This window comes from Hydra vulgaris, chromosome 12 (assembly GCF_038396675.1).
Source record: "Hydra vulgaris chromosome 12, alternate assembly HydraT2T_AEP".
NCBI classification, from domain to species: domain Eukaryota; kingdom Metazoa; phylum Cnidaria; class Hydrozoa; order Anthoathecata; family Hydridae; genus Hydra; species Hydra vulgaris.
The window spans coordinates 53505082-53525000 of record NC_088931.1 but is presented as its reverse complement, the minus strand read 5'-3'; the positions used below and the strand labels follow the sequence as shown (position 1 = coordinate 53525000).

General features: G+C 23.2%; 1 protein-coding gene across 1 annotated transcript in view; it reads right to left on the bottom strand.

The window, feature by feature from the left end:
* LOC100215651 (serine/threonine-protein kinase Sgk1) overlaps positions 1-18766 on the bottom strand; it is a 29239-nt gene extending 10473 nt beyond the window's left edge. The window contains exons 1-12 of the mRNA XM_065813705.1: positions 18578-18766; positions 18384-18467; positions 16603-16675; positions 16437-16512; positions 11026-11125; positions 10779-10825; positions 10611-10668; positions 10273-10356; positions 9885-9947; positions 7452-7520; positions 3750-3793; positions 3531-3599 (exon numbers count right to left, since the gene is read on the bottom strand). Coding sequence (XP_065669777.1) covers positions 3531-3599; positions 3750-3793; positions 7452-7520; positions 9885-9947; positions 10273-10356; positions 10611-10668; positions 10779-10825; positions 11026-11125; positions 16437-16512; positions 16603-16675; positions 18384-18467; positions 18578-18697 — 887 coding nt within the window. The 5' untranslated portion in view covers positions 18698-18766. The remainder of the gene's footprint in view (positions 1-3530; positions 3600-3749; positions 3794-7451; positions 7521-9884; positions 9948-10272; positions 10357-10610; positions 10669-10778; positions 10826-11025; positions 11126-16436; positions 16513-16602; positions 16676-18383; positions 18468-18577) is intronic.
* Positions 18767-19919: the final 1153 nt, after the last annotated feature.

Genomic DNA, 19919 nt, shown 5'->3' with positions numbered 1-19919 from the left:
TTGTATAAGGTGTAGTGTTTCCAAGCGTCCAACATTTTGCCAAAACGCAACTATTATTATTATTTTTATTTTTTATATTCAGTCTAGTTTTTTTTTTTGTTGTTGTTGTTGTTGTTTATTATAATTTTTTGTATCTAAAAAATCTCCTCGGATGTACTTATTCTTTATTTTACTTTTTATATATGTTAAGTATTTAAAACTATTTAATTCTTTCTGTTTATTTTAGTTGATTGGTTTTATTTTGTGTAAATTTCTAAATATTATACTCAATATATTATTTTTTATGATTATAGTGTTATTATTATTATTAAATCATTGTTCATCATTTTTATTATTATTTGTGTTAAAAAATATTTTTTTATATCAACTTATAGGTATTTACTTAATATTAGTTTTATAACTATTTGTAAATGACCGTGGATGTAATATCATTTTCCAAAATACATTGATTGATAAATAAGTCACAAGAAAGTAAAAACGTTTTTCTTAAAGTGTTTAGACAAAACTAAACCAACAAAATCACTTTTCAAGCATAACAAACAACAGCTTTGTTGACAGGAAAATGAAAATTAAATTTTTAATTTATTGGTTGAGCCATTTCAAGCATTCTAAAACATTTTCAAGCATTCTTCAACGTTATTAAAAAAACAATATTTGCCGAAATTTACCGACATCATTTTACCGGTAAATTGGTAAAACAATTTTACCGATTTACCGGTAAATTTTCGGTAAAAGCTCAACCCTAATATATATATATATATATATATATATATATATATATATATATATATATATATATATATATATATATATATATATATATATATATGTTAACTAGAAATAATTTTGATATATAGGGTGTTAACTAGGAATAAATTTGATACAGCGTTTTGACAAATATACCCCTCCTCCCCTGATATCAAAATGTGTACTGGAAATCTATGGGGTCCTTTTCTTATATTCTTTCTTCTTCTACTCCACTTTAGCGTTGCATACATTGATTGGACAGCGCCAAAAATAAAACAAAATACCGCCTGTAACATTTATTGAAGATGAATATGAAATCAACACAAAATTAAACGTGGTTTTACAATGACAAGGCAAATTAAAATCTGATTTCCAAAGATATATTCAGAATTATATATTTTTATATTATAAAATAATCAGTGCGTATTAATATTAATTATTATTAGGAATAATATATTTGAATTACTTTTAATTTTAATATATCGTTGCCACTTTTATGTTAAGAGTATTCTTTTGAATATATATTTTTTTCACTGGTGGGCATTAAAGGACGATTATTAAAGTAATATAGCGATCTTCTACTTTTAATTATTATCTAAATTCTGTTTGACGTCCTTTATGGACGAACCCTTACATACCATACAGCCCTTACAACCCATACATACTACCAACCCTTACAACCCATATATATATATATATATATATATATATATATATATATATATATATATATATATATATATATATATATATATATATATATATATATATATATATATATATATATAAAGAAAGAGAGACGCACACCAGCATGAAACACATAGACTTGATATTTATTTTTTATTTTTTTTTGTATGGTCAATTAAAAAGCTTTTTTCTCTAAAGGTTGATTTTCATTTTCATCATAGCTTAAAACAAATTTGTATTTTCATGATAATATAAAATAATTTTTTTTTGCATTTCATTAATGAAAAGTCACAATTGAAAAACAATTAAACTAACTGCTTATGTTAAATATAAGTAAATAACTTGCATGTGCAGAGCTTTTCATTAAATTAAAAATGGAGATTTCATAAAGCTTTAATTGGTTGTAATAAATTAATAAGATATAGTAACTTATAACAATTTAACCCATTTTCTTTAAGCTAACTAAACCATTAAAAAATGTTGAAAATTAATTAGCAAGTGGTTGATATTTTGATTCTTTTTTAAATAGCAACAAAGTTTAACCCTTTAGCTGTGTCTAACAGATACATCTATCTTTAAAAGATCTCTGTACATGTCTGACAGATATTTTTGTTAAATTAGACTCATATCCTATTTGTGCCAGATAACTATGTCTGTATTTTAGAACTGTTGCATCATTTATGACTGACGGATATTTTACTAAAATTTAATTAGAAGAAAAAATAAGTAAGGCTAAGTTAAACAAGAAATTATTAAGTTGAAGATCTAGTGGAAGAAGTTTAAATATATAGGAAATATAGATTATTTATCCAACTCAAGTTCTGAGGACTATTCTCTTAATAAAAGATCAATAAAATCTGTGACAAAAAAAAATAAAAATGATTATGAGGTCATCAAAAGCTGATGATACAGAAACTAGCGTTTTTGACATTGATGTTATTTATTTGTTTATTTATTTCTGATTCACTCTCAACAAAGCTGCAAGCAAAAGTTAGGAGTTACTAGAAAACAAAGAATAGAGTTAAAGAGCAGAAAACAATTGACAGAAAATTTAAAAAGTTCTAGGTTGTTTGAAAACATGAAAATGGAAGAGTGTTCTAAAGGGTTAAAATGTGAGAAAAAAAAACAGTATAAATTAAAGTTTTTAGAAAATGCAGGGACAGATACAGTAAAAGGATAAGATTTTACTGAATGATGAATCAAGCAAGAATGAGTTTTGGTTGGTGGAACTAGAGATGATAGCTCCTTTGAGCAGCGACCATGATAGTATAAACTTTAATGCTGGTTCCTATATTGTTCCTTGTTTCATGTATTAAAATACTGAGAATTTTTTTAGGATGTTAAATAATTTTCATCATATATTAAAAGAATATGAATTATAAGATTAATTATCTTGTTATTGCCTGAAAATTTGGTTCCTCAAAAGCATTTCTATCGAGAGACATGGTAACATTTGCAACTTTATTTTTTTTTTTTTAATTATTTACAATTTACTTTATAATCAAAAATTAATTAAACATATTGAAAAAATTGTAAATCATAAACTTTTCTATAAAGGAGAATGTGATATATAATTTTATGCCATAGTTAAGTGGAGAAAATGTTGAGATTTTAGCATGCAATGATACAAAGATTAATCTAGCATTGCGGAAATGAATTAGTTTTTGAATTGAAAATTTAAATTTCAAAACTCTAACTTTAGAAAATGCTTTTTCTTTGCAAAAAGAAAAATATTAAAAACAATTAAATCAAACTGAATATATATTTCTAAGTAGGCCATTGCTTTTATATTTAATTTTTTTTGCATTTTTTTGAGAATTGAAAAATTTTATTAAAAAATCATTCATTGAAAATCTTGCAATAACTTTACTATTGGCAGAAGAAAAAAAAAAAAAAGAGGTTAATATAAAAAAAAATTAGAAAAAAAATAAAAATAAAGTAAAAAAAAAAAGAAATACATCCTGTTTATTTGTAAAATCTTACTTTTCAAAACTCATTCATTTAGGGTCAAAATACCAACTTAGATTATTTAGGCCAGCCATTGACTATTGACCGCCTGTTTTGACCACATTGCACAAATATATATATATACATACCTGTAGATTATACTTAGTTGATGAAGATAACCAATTGCTGATCCAATTTCAGCAGCATAAAAGCGAGCTCTGTTAAAAGGAAAAAAATTATATGAAAAACAAGTTTGTTGTGTATAGGGGTTTTGTGTATAGTGTATATTTGTGTATAGGGGTAGTGAATAGGGGTTTTGTGTATAGTGTATATTAGTGTATTCAGGATAGTCAGTGGTATCATCAAACCTGTGTTCAGGAAAATATCGCTCTCTTTGTAAATGAAAGAACAACTAAATTAAAAAAAGAAAATATTTTGAATTATGTAATTATTAATATAAATATTAACCTAAAACCTGCCAGGAAATTTTAGGAGAAAATTTTTTTTTCTTTTCTGTAAAAAATACTTTATAATTATCTATAACAATGATACAAAATTTTTCAAATTTTCTCATGCTCTTTTTAATGTTATCTTTTTAACAGTTTGTTTTTATTATAACAATTTTCTATGTAACGATTTTTATTATACCTGATGACACTGATCACAATAGATCAGCGAAATATCGAACATTTTTTCAAAAAAGTTTATATGCAGCCATATTTATTGAATTTTAATAACATTGTATCGTATAACAAGAAAATGACTTTCAAAGATTATATTGAAACTGTGATTTGAAATATATTTTTATTACTATAAATAACTATTTATAAGAACTATTTATAACAACTGCATTTCATTAACTATAAGTTAGCAAAGTTTAAATAAATAGAGATATAGATTGAACCACCGATATTTATTTTAAACATCTAATACTGACAATGTTGTTGGACATCTTGCAAATTTTAGTTTACATTTTTTGAAACTAACTTTCATGAATAAGAAATTATTAATAGAATGCTACCTTGGTTATCACGCTGCCTTTCACAAATATGATCACGTATTCCTAGATAGACTATATGTAAAATACAATCACTAATTTGATTTATGGAAAATAAACATATTCTGATTTCTCATATTCCAAACTATAGTTTTAAGTGCAAATTTTCAGCATGATGTTTGTAAAAAAGTGATTTATTTCAATTATGTATCACTTTTTTCAATAAAAATTGACTAGCCATAAATTGGCAATTTTCTATGAAACAACTTATTTCTCTGCACAACTTGTTCACCAAGGTTTGTGTTTCAGATTTAAAGAGTTGAGAGAGAGTTGTAACCACAATAAAGTAGCCTCCTTGACGTAGTGGTTCTCTAAGTGTTTGGGGAGGTGAATAATTTAAAAAAAAATTATTCAATTTGATCGAACAAAATAGTGAAAATATAATAACGTGATCTGCAGTTCTTTGCCATTTATTAAATTGACTTATAATTGTTAAAATTAATTCATATTTTTTTAAAATTATATCGAAATATTAAAATTTATTACTTTTACAAAAAACCATCTACTTAAAAAGTAGACTGATAAATTTTATTAGTTTTAAAATATATGAAAGTTTTACAATATTTGAAAGTTTTACAATATATAAAAGATAATATATAAAACACTAATCAATTTAGTATATATAAAAGATACAATGATAAAATTTAATCACAATTTGTTCAACTTATTCAATGAAATAAAATAAAATCAGTTATAATGTGACTTGATAGATTTATTTGCATTGAAAGCGACACACTTGCAACTACAATGCAGATTCCATACTAATCAGGGTTTTTGAATCTAGTAGAATATCTAGCTTACAGATTCATTGTAACTGAATTTAAATTTTTATAAGACTTGATTTCTATAGAAATAAAAGATTTGATTTTTTAATATTATACATAAGATTTTTATAATATAAGTTATGATTTTTATAATATAGGATTTTATAATATAATATCAATTTTTATAATACAAGATTTGATTTCTATAGAAATTTTATGACAAGAAATCATTTCAATTTTTCATTCCAATAAATAGTGAGAATATGAATAAGCAATTTTATGGCTTCCTATTGATTTCTATTGGCTATCAATTGGTTTTCAGGGCTTTCTATTGATTTCTATTGGTTATCAATTGGATTTCAGGGCTTTCTACTGATTTCTATTGGTTATCATTATTAAATAAAATAACTTCAAAACAAACAAAACCATGACAACAGCCAAACAAAAAAAATCGTAAAATAGCTGATTTTGAAGAAAAGATATGTCAAAAATTCATGAATTTTTGATATCTGAATTTACTCAAAGTAATCTATGTGATGTAAGTAACCATTTTAACATATAAAAATAATGGGTTACAATCCCATACCACTTTCACATGGAATACCGCTGCCCCCAACTAGAACATAGTCAATATGTTTATCACACTTTTCCTGTTACTTTATCTGCTTTTAATAAAATGCTTATGTGCATAAGAATTTAAAAAAGTTATAAAATGTTTTCTACAGGGAAAAAAAAATCAATTTAAGAAAAATTTAGAGATAAAAAAATAAAAACTATTCTTAAAAGTTTTAAAAGGAGTAAAAAGTAAAAACTCAATTTGAAAATAAATCAGATTGATATTTTGACAAATATTATAAAGAAAATAAATTTAAAAAAATTAGGAAATAACAAAAAATGAGAAAAATAAAAAAAAAATTAGGAAAATAAAATTTTAAAAATGGCTTCAATATAAATGCTTTATGCTGTAGAAATATCATTAGTAATTATAATTGTTTTGCAGATTTTTTCGTTTTAACATTTAACAACTAAAATGTAAATTTTAAAAAAACGATAAATGTTTATAAATGTGAAGATGTAAAAAGTAGCAGTGGAATAAATTTAAAAGTTTAAAAATGTGAAACAATTAAACAACCCTCTTTTAATTTAAAAAAAGTGTAAAGGGTTTTTATATGATTTCACTTTTAAAAATGTGAAATCATATAAAAACCCTCTTTTAATTTAATTTTAAGAAAGTTAAAGAAATCTTTTTTAAAAATGAATTGCAAATAGAATTTCTTTTTTTTTCTTTTTAGATGCCAGTAAGGAAATCACAAGATTTTAATTATATTGTAACTACAAAACATATTGTGCAAAACAAATTATATTGTAAGTAATATATAAAACTTGAATTATACAAAAAATAAATTTAATTGCAGCACAGATTGAATTTACAACAAGACAGAACAACACAGACAGAATTTACAACAAAAAATAAATTTTTTCTCATTTAAGTTTTACCAACAATTTTATTGTTGTATCATTAATAACAAATTAATAATATATGTATACTTTGCAGTATGTATCATGTATGATTACGAACTTATTTTTTTATAATTTGCAGTATGCATCATGTATAATAACTTATTTTTATGGTATGTATACTTTGCAGTATGCATCATGTATAATAACTTATTTTTATGGTATGTATACTTTGCAGTATGTATCATAATTAAAAAGAGACTTAAAAATACCAGAAAATGTGTCTGGATGAAGCTTAGAAAAATTGTATTGTAATGAAAACTGATGAGAAGACCCAAAAAATTAATTATAGAAATTAATTATATATTACATAAATATAATTTGCATTTTTACTAATTTTATTTAGAATTTTTAACAGTGTAAAAAATTTTTAAAACATAAAAGTGAGTGTAATTTTACCACCAACTTTTATGTCTTACGCAAACTAAAAATTTGATTGCAGTATCTCAATTTGAATTTGATTTGTCATTATTTTTTGTGTTACCAGCAAGTTACCTGCAAACTTATAAAACTAAAAGGCGACAAAAAGCTTTTGCACAAAAGTAACAAGAAGGCTGGCACTGGCAACTTCAACAATAAAAGGGTTTAAGTTCACTGTGTTTGAAATGTTAGATTTTAATAAAAAATTGGATATCAGGCAGGTAAATAGATTTTAAATTAGTAAAACTTTTTCCCATGCCTCAATTTAATAAAAACCAATATACAATCTGGGTATAAAAATAAAATCTTACCTCTCCCCCATTCACATAATCAAGAACAAAATAAAGTTTATCATTTGTTTGAAATGAGTAATGCAAGCCCTAAAAAAAACATATACCATGAACATGTGTAGGTTTATCAAGATTTTACATAAATACTAATGTGGTTTTCCATCTTTTATAACAATTATACATAATTTAAACACCTGTTAAGACAAATCAAAAGAAGAACAAACATTAAAAAAATATTTAGACTTGAATTTAAAAACTTGCTAAAATTAGAAAAAATGAAACTTCAAAACATTTTAAGAATGAGCTTTTTTGAATAAAAATTTGAAATGGAATGTTTAGAATATATAATGAATAAAATTAACACTTAATTTTCATCATTATACAAAAAAAGTGTTGGAAAATTTCAAAAGTAAATAACACAAAGTAAATAACACTTGGAGTTAAAAAAATTTTCTTAGGCATAAATTTCTGCAATAAGCCCCTGGTTATGTTTATTTTCAGTAGCTGCCCTTGATGCTTTAATGAACCCATCATATTCAGCATGTTCTACTAGCTATTAATAAGGTCTGAGCATTTATACTTTTTAAATTTTTATTTTGAAATGTGCGCTTTAGCCAAAAAAAAAATTAAAAAAAAAATGTTTTTGGCCATAATAGTTGCCTTTTGTATATAAATACTACTTGCCCAAACCCAAACAAAATGCAGATGGTTGTATTAAAGCCTCAACATTTCCTTATTTCATCATAAGAACAGGTATAAGGAAACCAAAATGATCTTACCTTGGTACTTTGTAGCATGGCAGATAATGCCAACATATATATATATATATATATATATATATATATATATATATATATATATATATATATATATATATATATATATATATATATATGTATATACATATATATATATATGTATATACATATATATATATATGTATATATATATATATATATATATATATATATATATATATATATATATATATATATATATATATATATATATATATATATATATACACCATAGACTCCCCTTAAATTAATATTTAGTATGTATGAGTAATATATACTTTTACTAGTATTTAATTTACTAGTGTGAGTGTGTGTGTGTGTATATATATATATATATATATATATATATATATATATATATATATTTTATATATATATATATATATATATATATATATATATATATATATATATATATATATATTCATAAATATTTATTTACATACCTCAGGCTTTGTTATAAGATTTAATTGCATAACGAAAACACGTAATGCGTAATAAATGTGACCCAACTTTGGTATTTACATTATTAAAAGTTAAATTGTGTTATTAGCGTATTTTGAAGTACCGTATTGTAATTAAATTTAATTATAAATCACATTAAAAATCCTTTAAACAAATAAATAAAATTTACTGCTGAAATCTAAATTCGGTATTATAATATTTTATTTCCTTATAATTCTTAAAACGATCTTATACCTATCATAATCTTTTATTTGTTTTTCACAATTCTTTTTTTAATGTAACTAATAAACTATTTTTAATTAAGATTATAACAAATTTATATTACTAATCATACGCAATATGATTAGTTTTAATGGCTACCCTAATATGTATAAGAAACCTGTTTCAAAACAAGTGTGCAACACAATTATGGTCATCAAAAATAATAAATTATATACATACATACACACAGATATATATATATATATATATATATATATATATATATATATATATATATATATATATATATATATATATATATATATATATATATTAGGGTGGCTCTTAAAACAACATTTTTGAAAAAATACCTGTTCCTACCCCTTTACTTTGTTCTATATAATACTAAAACACCAGGTTTAAAATTTTTTTGAACAAAAAATTATTTTAGGGGTAGCTCAAGACACTTAAAAATTTGACTGGTCCCTAAAATTTTGAAAATAAAAGTTCTTCTAAAGTATGTTTAACCTGGTACTCAAAAGAAGCGAATTTATATAAAAACTTTAAAAATAATAATCAATTTACAAAAAAATAACTTTTTTCTCAAATAAATGCATAAAAACTATTGTTTTTAAGCTGAAAATAACAAAAATGCATTATTTTCAAGTTTTCAAGCTTCTTTTGAGTACCAGGTTGACATACTTTAGAAGAGCTTTTATTTTCAAAATTTTAGAGACCAGTCAAATTTTTAAGGGTCTTGAGCTACCCCAAAATAATTTTTTGTTCAAAAAAATTTTAAACCTAGTGTTTTAGTATTATATAGAACAAAGTAAAGGGGTAGGAACAGGTTTTTTTTCAAAAATGTTGTTTTAAGAGCCACCCTAATATATATATATATATATATATATATATATATATATATATATATATATATATATATTATATATATATATATATATATATATATATATATATATATATAAATACTTACAACTAAAAATGGATGCTTCACATTTTGGAGTAATACATTCCTTTCTGCCATAATATGTCTTGCCTATATAACCAATATCTATGTATTAATATCAAAGTATCTAATGTTAGGTAAAACAAAAATAAGATTTCTTTAATCATTATATTGACATAAAAAACTTTAAAACTAAGATAGGGTCTTCCATATAATTTATATATAAGAATATATAAAAAAAGATTTAAATGACTAGACTTAAAATGTTGGGTCAAATTGAGCTTTTTTTTTTAATATAATATGCAACAAGCATTTAAATGTCTTAAATTCAAAAAATAGATAATATATTAGATATAAATGCGAACATAATAATTTTTAAAAATTGTATTTGTTGCATTTTAATCCAAATTAGTACCTCATTTCTTTTTCGAATAGCTGCTTTATGAAGTACTTTAATTGCATAAAATTTTTCTTCTGCTTTATGCTTTGCTAAAAGTACCTGCAACAAAAATATTAGAAATATAAAAGTACCTGCAACAAAAATATTAGAAATATAAAAGTACCTGTAACAAAAGTAAAAACATTTATAAAAGCAAATAAAAGTACACGTAAATGTATTTGAAAGAATAGTACACATGAATGTATTTACAATAATAATAGACATAAATGTATCGTTTATTTTTTTCAAACAAAATTATTTTAAGTATTTTTTTGAAATTTAAACAACTTAAGATTTCATATAAAAAAACTTACCTTGCCAAAACTACCTTTACCAATAACTTTTAAAAACAGAAAATCAGCAGGTTTCGCTCTGAAAAGACAAATCTCTGAATAAAAATAAAATTATACAATGGATCTTATAAAATTTAAAAGAAATCAGTATAAAAGAAATCAGTTTAACAGAGCATAATAAGCACATACTTTGTAGATTCAGATTGACCTAAATCTACCTTCTCCATATCTGACGTCTGAAAAAAATATAATTTTATCATTTTTGTTTATTATTTGTTAAACATACAAAAATCACACTGGAAATTTTTTAAAGAACCTTGAATAAATGTATATAATATAATAAGAAATATCACAAACGAAAAAAGCTAAATAAATAATTTACTCATGTATTTAAACATTTTTAAAAAAATAAATAAATAAAAGTGCAATTTATTACCAGGGTCTCAACACTTAAATCTTGCTGATTATCCTCTTCATCTAAATCATTTGATGTATTGCGCGGATTATCAAGTTGAAGAAATTCTCTTAGATCAGGACTGCAAAAATTTAAAAAACTGTTAGTTTTACATTGGATTTGTGTTTAGAGTTTCTTATATAAAGATTGGTAAATTACTAAACTAATCCAAGTAAATTTTGAACATTTTTTATTACTTATTTTTAATTATTTGGCAAATATTTAAAAAATAAAAATATTTCAAAATTTTAAATTATGTTTTTTTTGGAACAACTTTTTTGCTTTTTTTAAGATTATTTTTTTTAAATAATTTGTAATAACATAAATTTGTTTTTAAATTTTTATCTCAAAACTCAGAAACTGGAATGCAAAGCTGTTAACAATGTTAAAACTATTTTTAAATATTTTAAAATAAAAAAAAATCAGATAAGTACATCATTTTAAGAATAGCTAAATAACTGATTTTTTTCTGTTTTTTCAAATAACAAACACAAAATTTTATATATACAAATTTTAAATAAAATGGAATAAACAATCAAAATTTTTGCAAAAGTTCAAATACATTAAATAATTTTGTTTTAAAAGATATTAGTGTAAAAGAAAACAAACAACAAGATATTATAACAAAACAAAAAATATTTACAATAAGCAAATAAAAAGTTTGTTTTTAAAGCCATAAGTGCAATTAAAGTAACTTGGATATACAAATACAATGCCGTGTAACAATAAATTGAACAATAGCTGTGTAATTTTCATAATATTGATGTTTTGACAGAATTTCAAGATGTCAATATTTAATATTAAAAAAAGGTAGTATTTTCAAAACAAGTTTTGGTAAACAAGTTGTATTGAAGGAAAATAATTTGTTGTTTACAAAAACTTTCTTTTTATTAACTAGAAATTTTAAAAATTGGAAATTAATATAAAATAAGGTGTAATAAACCAAGCACTATGTTTATTCAAATCTTATATTACAAATATTTTTTAAAAAAGAATTTACTTAAAATCATATATTACAAATATTTTTTAAAAAAGAATTTACTTAAAATCATATATTACAAATATTTTTTTAAAAAGAATTTACTTAAAATCATGTATTACAAATATTTTTTTAAAAAGAATTTACTTAAAATCATGTATTACAAATATTTTTTAAAAAAGAATGTACTTAAAATCATATATTAGAAATATTTTTAAAAAAAGAATTTACTTAAAATCATATATTACAAATATTTTTTAAAAAGAATTTACTTAAAATCATATATTACAAATATTTTTTAAAAAAGAATTTAATTAAAATCATATATTACAAATATTTTTTTAAAAAAGAATTTACTTAAAATCATATATTACAAATATTTTTTAAAAAAGAAACAATTAAATAGCTTTTGATAGGAAAAATTTACGTATGTCTGTTTAAAAAATAATAAATATTATTTTTTATAAAAGTTTCTAAATAAAACTTTTTCTAGTAATGTTATAGGGAAAAAACATGAGTATTTATTTTAGTCACTTCATTATTAAGCTTTATACCATACTATGAATTTAAATTTTTAGAACCTGCTTGCTTGTAGGCTTAAAATGTCTATATTTAAAAAGTCGTATAAAATCTTTTATATCTAAATAATTATGCATTTGCAGAAATAATAGACAAACAAAAAAGAAATCTAACATTATTAAAAGTAGCATGCATAAGTATTCATTAATGTTAATTGATAATTTTAATGTTTTATGTTAATTCACTTTTTATGAACACTTCTAAAGAAAATAAAACTGTATTTATTTAAGGTTTCATTTTTTTTTTAAGAATTTACTTAAAATAATATATTGTTAAACAAATTTTTAAATTCATCACACTATTGTAGTTTTGGTATTATCTTTCTTGTAACAACTCTAAAACATTTATTAATAATATGCAGTGAAAATTAAAGTCCAATCATTATAAGCTTGGCATAGTTAACAATATAGCTTAAAGTATTTTGAACACTTAACAAAAAATTATTAATTTAGAAATGAAATCAGAATATATTCTAAGTTACTATTTTTAAATGACTTTCTCCAAATGGTATAGATAAATTTTAATTTATGATTTCAACCATTGTTTACTACAAAGTACTCTTAGTATCAGTAATCCATTTCTAAATTAAAATGAGAGTTTATGAGTGGTAGAGCACTTACATTGAAAGCAATAAAGTTCAAGCCTTTTGTTACTGAAACCTGTTTAATTTGTTTTTCTTGGTGCCTTGTTTGTCAAGGTTTGTTTTTTTGGAGTTAAAGCTTAGAGAGGGATATTTTTTTTAAATAAATAAATAAAAAATATAAAATCTTTTGAAGTAAATATGATTACAAATGTAACTCCAAAAAAAATTATTTGTTAAAAAAACTATAATTTATGATTCAGATGTTTTCAGAAACATTTAGATGTTTAAATCTTGAAATTTTTGATCACTTTTTCATTATTTAATTGCATTAAAAAATTCTCTTGAAAGATTTTTCTGAAATTCTCTGAAAAGTGAAATTTTCTTTATGTTTGACATTAGAAAGAATAATGTCTAATTTCATATAAAACATTCTCAACCGGAAACTTAAAAATTGCTATTTACTGATTAAAAGCAATTGTTAGTATACCGAAAAACAAATTTTAAAATGCTTTTATAAGAGAAGGCAAACAACTACTTTATAAATTTCTTACCATGTTAGTGGAAAACTTGATTTTGATGTGCTTAGCATCAATAATAAAAGAGTAAAGTTTAAATTATAGCTGATCTTGTTCATCCAAATATTCCTAACCATAATATAATAATGATTTCAATCTTGCTAATCTAAAACTCTTAAAACTAATACTCAAAACTATTGTCACTTTCACTTGATTTAAATTTTTTCGATATCAGAATTATTACTTTTACAATTTAAAGAGGGAGACATAATACCACTATCAAAAAACATGATAAGCTTTTAATGCCAAACAATAGACCTAGCTTATAGCACCAAACTATAGTGAATTATTTAATAAAGTAAAAAGCTATACTGTCATTGATATATTCATGAAACTGTTGGTCAATTAAAAATCCCTATTTTATGTTATCAAGACAATTGTACAAGATCATTCTCCCAATAATTAGAGCATTTTATGCAATGATGTAATTTATGCAATAATCATGCAATTTTAAGATTATTGCATACAAATTTTTATAGGGTTCAAAAAACCTCTTGATTTTCTTTCTATAAAAAAAACAATGAATATAAAAATTGTCTTAAGCATCCTCTTTTCACTAACTGGGAAACACTTCCTATTGGCTTCAAGTATAAAGTAAAAAAAATAATTAATAAATTAATTTATGAAACCAATAAATACGTGTCAATTTAAAACTCTCTTCTTTAAAAAATTTTCACAGCTTATTTAAAAGTTTACAAATTTTAGGTAATCAAAGTATAGTATGATCATATATATTTTTTTTAAGATGGGTAACACTGTAAAAAACATTATTTATTTAGCGATGATAATAATCAGCTTTATTTGGCAATATGAATACCCTATTTAACCTATTCAGTTAAAATTTTTGAGTATGAGACAGTATGGGTAGGGTATAATAATAAATATTCTATCACAATTCAGCTACTCTTTGATGATATGGGTTTTATCAGCAAGATAGAGAATAGAATCCAGAGTAAGAAAGTGTTGAGCTTGATAAAGAGATGCAATCTTAGCAGATGCTAATTTTGCAGCAGATTTGATATATGGTTTCCAAAAAGATCGGAAGTAAGAGTTAGTCCTAATAGATGAAGAGTGGATGACTCATCAAGTACATTATATAGGAAGTTCATAAATATAGGAAGATCTAAATTATTGCGACAACGATTGGCTAAAAAAAATTGAGTTTTATCTGATTTAAAGTTCACCAGCCACTGTGAGCCCCATGCTGTAGCAGAAGTGAGATCCTTTTCAAGTTCAAATGCCCCATCCAAGCAATCAGAGAGTGTTGACTTCTTATCATGACAAGAACAAATCGTAGCATCATCAGCAAACAATGCCACCTTAGATGTGAGAATATCTGGAAGATAGTTAATGTAAATTAAAAAGAGTATAAGGCCAAGGATTGAACCTTGAGGAACCCCTGAAGTTACAGAATATGAAGAAGAGTGCTGTTCATCGAGGACAACTTTTATACTACAATTTGGAAGGATTCAATAATCTTAAAAATAATACCATATACACCGTAAGAAGAAAGCTTATGGAGAAAACGAGCATGCCAAACTTTATCAAAAGCTTTAGAAATGTCAAGAGCAATGGCCTTAACCTCTCCACCTTCATCTTCACCTTCAATACACGATAAAACCTATCAGTTATTACTGTTAGCAAATCAGCTGAAGAACAAGAAGATTGAAATCCATATTGATGATCAGAAAGTAAGTTATTAGATTCAAGATGAGAGATTAAGTGTTTATTGATTAAAGATTCAAAAACCTTGCTTATGATAGGAAAAAGACTAATGGGACGGTAGTTAAACAAATCAGATCGCTCTCCAGAATTTTTGAAGATAGGGATAACAGATGCCGCTTTCCAGCAGGCTGGAATACAAGACTTTGATAAGCACTTGTTGAACAGTTTGAGAGTATAGATGACAGCTCCGGAGAACACTTCTGCAAGACAATAACAGGTATGTTGTCTGGTCTGCAAGCTGTAGAAGAGCCTAAACAGGAAATCACTTTAGATACAGAAGCTGGAGTGATACGAATGTCAAGCAATGGATCAACCTGTTTGACAGCTAAATCAGGTAGAACGCAATTAGTGGAATCAAGATATGATTTTGATGAAAAGTTCTTAGCAAACAATTCAGCTTTGTCTTTAGGTGAGATGAGTCTAAACCATACAAGAGGGGTGGAATAACAGATTTGCCCTTCTTGTTGATACTATTAAAGATTCTCCAGAAGTCATGAGAGCCTAATTTTTGTGATGAAATACAAGATTTCATGACTTGAGAATATATTAACATAATATTAAAAATATAATAACAAAATATATTAACATAAACATTATATTGACAATATTATAAATACTTATTAGAATACAACAAGTAAAACTAATAATAGATTAAATTACATATTAAAAATACTTTAAAACTATATTTTTAGTGGAAAACTAATTCATTAGAAGTGCTTAACTTGCTGGTGCACTAAAATAGAATCAAAGATCATTTATTTTACCTTCTCTATTAAATATATCATTTCAATATAAATTTGATGCTCCTCTATCAAATGTAACATCTCAATAAAATAAAATAAAAAATGTGGATTTATACTGCATTCATCAATATTATGCAAGCATTAATGGCATTTTTTTTATTGCTATTACTCACCTGTCATTTACCTAGATACTTTCTAAAATTACTTACTTTGTTGACAAGTTTTGGATGCTTAAAATTTTGGAAACAAACTCATTAAGTCCTTCTCTTCTCATCTTAATGAAATCTAAGTTTAATTTTTTTATGTTTTTAATTGAATTGAATTTAAAAAAAAATGATAAAAAATTCGTTAAAAAATAAAAATTTAAAAAGAAACCAGGATCAAAGTTATTTCCAAACAATTTTTTCCCAGGCAACTTTAGATGCAGCTCTGGATAAATCTTTTTAAGCTAAATGCAAAACAAATGAAAAAATATTAATAAAATATTATATTAATATAACTAAATAGCAACAAAGTCTAAACCATACAAGAGGGGTGGAATAACAGATTTGCCCTTCTTGTTGATACTATTAAAGATTCTCCAGAAGTCATGAGAGCTCTATCCATTGGAAACAAACCAAATGTATTATCTGCAAAACCATGATAATTAAAAACTAACAAACCATTACCATTTATAGTCTGGGAAACCATTCTATTTATTATCTAGGAAACCATTATGTGAGAAACTTAAAGATTTATCACTACATAAATATTATAATTAATTTTTTTTTTCAAAACTTCTGTCAGCATTTCAAAACTTAAAGCAACAATTAAAAAAAAATAAAAAATAATGTGCATAAGTAAAAAAATAAGTCATGGTTTTCAGTAATTTCTAAATGCAATCTCTCTATACAAAATTATGACTTTTAAGTGGCCATCTATGTTATTTCAATAAAAACTACTATCCTTTTCAGCCAACATGATAGTCTCTAAAACATGTAATGAAAGTAGGTGATTTAACCTTGGTTGATTACATTTTATTCACAACTTCACTTTTAATAATTGTAAAAACATCCCTGGTAGTACCGCGCTCAACTTGTTTTTCCGCGCAGCAACCTTTCATCAAGGTTTGTGTTTCGGAGTTATAAAGTTGAGAGAGAAGGTTAAAACCACTATTAAGTAGACTCCTCATATGTAGTGGCCTTCTCGGCCTTGAGGAGGTGAATAACAAAAAAAAAATATTATTTTGCTTTGCACGCTCACCTGTTGAATAAACCGAATAAGCACTGTTTTTTTTAAAACTAATTCACTCCTAACAAAGGGACCACTCTTTAAGTTGGGAGTTAATAAGAAAATAAAGAGTTAAATAGCAAGAAGACAGAATTGTGTGAGTCCATAGTAAATTGTAGATAGTTCCAAAACTGTGATGGAAAAAAAATAGATGAATAAAAGTTTTTGAGCATGATAGGACAGATACAGATAATTTTTTTAAATTTTAGAATTATCATGTTTTTGACAGCGTTGATCCAATTTGGGTGCCGCCCGAATTTTTTCCCTGGTAAAGTAGTAAAGTAGCAGGCTCACTTTAACATCAAATAATTTAGAAATTATAGGCGCTCTTTATGATGGAGAGAAGTTAATTCAAATAAACAATTAGCTGCTTACTCATTTTATTTTTACTTAAAAGTTAAAATTAACAAAAATTAACAAATTAATAATAAAATAGTTAAAATAATAATAATAAAAAGGTTAAAGACAATTACATGTTCTTTGTTTTTCTGAAATAATATTTAAGTCCTTTATATCTAGATTTTATCTATTCAAACATGCAGTCAATGCATGTACTGAAGTCCCTGCAATTAGTTATTTCAGTATATCATTACTGATAATCTATGCAAGGTTAAGTGCACCGATATTGCTTGTTGCATGCATATTGTGTGTACAAATTATTAGTTTATTTAAATAACATTTTTTTATTTTACTGTATTAAACACATTACTGAATTATCCCTGAGGTTCGTTTTAATTGTTACAATCCTGTCGTAACTCTTTAAACACAATCATTGAAAAACAAAAAAAACTTGACAAAACAAGGCCACTGCATAGAGAAACAAGTTGTATTGTAATCTAAATATTACTTTTACAAAAATTATAATCATAAAATGTGAAGCATACTACCTTATCATAGAGTGTGTGAAATTCATTGTAGCGACGAAATATAAAATATGATTTCTCAGGGGTTTTAACTAAAACTTTGTATACCTAAAAAATATTTAGCAGCAAATTATTAAGATTTAATACACATTTTTTATTTTCTATTGAATTAACAAGGACCTAAAAAACATATTTAAAAAATAAATTGATTAACTTACAGTAAATTTTTTGCTACTTTTTGTATCTGAGTTATATGTTTGAGAGTCAGGAACACTGATTCCTAAGTCCTTATTATTGTTGATTATTGGTCCAACATTGGACACTGGAGTCTTGGGCATTATACCTTCAAGTTCATAAAATAATATATGGTTTTTCTGAACATAATTTATATAATATAATTTAAATAATACATTTGTTTTAAAAAGTCAAATAATAATATAAGCAAATTATAAAACGTGCTAAGTTATTTTTTTCTTATTCTTAATTTTTTTTTTAATCTTATTAATTCTTTTTATTAAAACTCTTAAACTTTTTGCTAAACAAATATTTCTTTCAAAACATGCAATGCAATGTAAATATAGTAAAAGTTCAATGTTTGATACTATTTTTTATTTTTAACAAAAAAAAATGTCTTCACATATGTTGGATTTTCAGTAATCATATTTTATTTATGACACAAAACTATTTTAATGTATATATATATATATATATATATATATATATATATATATATATATATATATATATATATATATATATATATATATATACATATATATATATATATATATATATATATATATATATATATATATATATATATATATATATATATATATATATATATATACACATAAATATATATCCATTATAAACATTTATAAATAAATATATATATATCCATGTATACACACATATATATTTATTTATAAATGTATATAATGTATATGACTAATAATAACTTTTTATATAGTATTATTATATATCACATGTATACATAATCTACAAATTAAGATCTCCACCCACCAGATAATATATCTTTGTTGTATATTATTAAAAATTAATAATCTACTTATTGTTTTTCAAAAATAAAACTTCGAAACTGTAAAATTTAATATAATTGATTAGCATATATATATATACAAATATTATATATATACATATATATATACATATATATATATATATATATAATATATATATATATATATTATACATATATATATACATATATATATATATATATATATATATATATATATATATATATATATATATATATATATATATATTCTACATATATATATATATACATATATTATATATATATTAATAATATATATACACATATATATATTATTAATACATATATATATATATATATTAATAATTATATATACATATATATTATACATATTATATATATATATATATATATATATATATATACAAATATTATATATATATATATATATATATACATATATAAAAACTTTAACGTAAATAATGGAATAGGTAAACATTATAACATATTTGTATATGTATAAGACACTAACATGT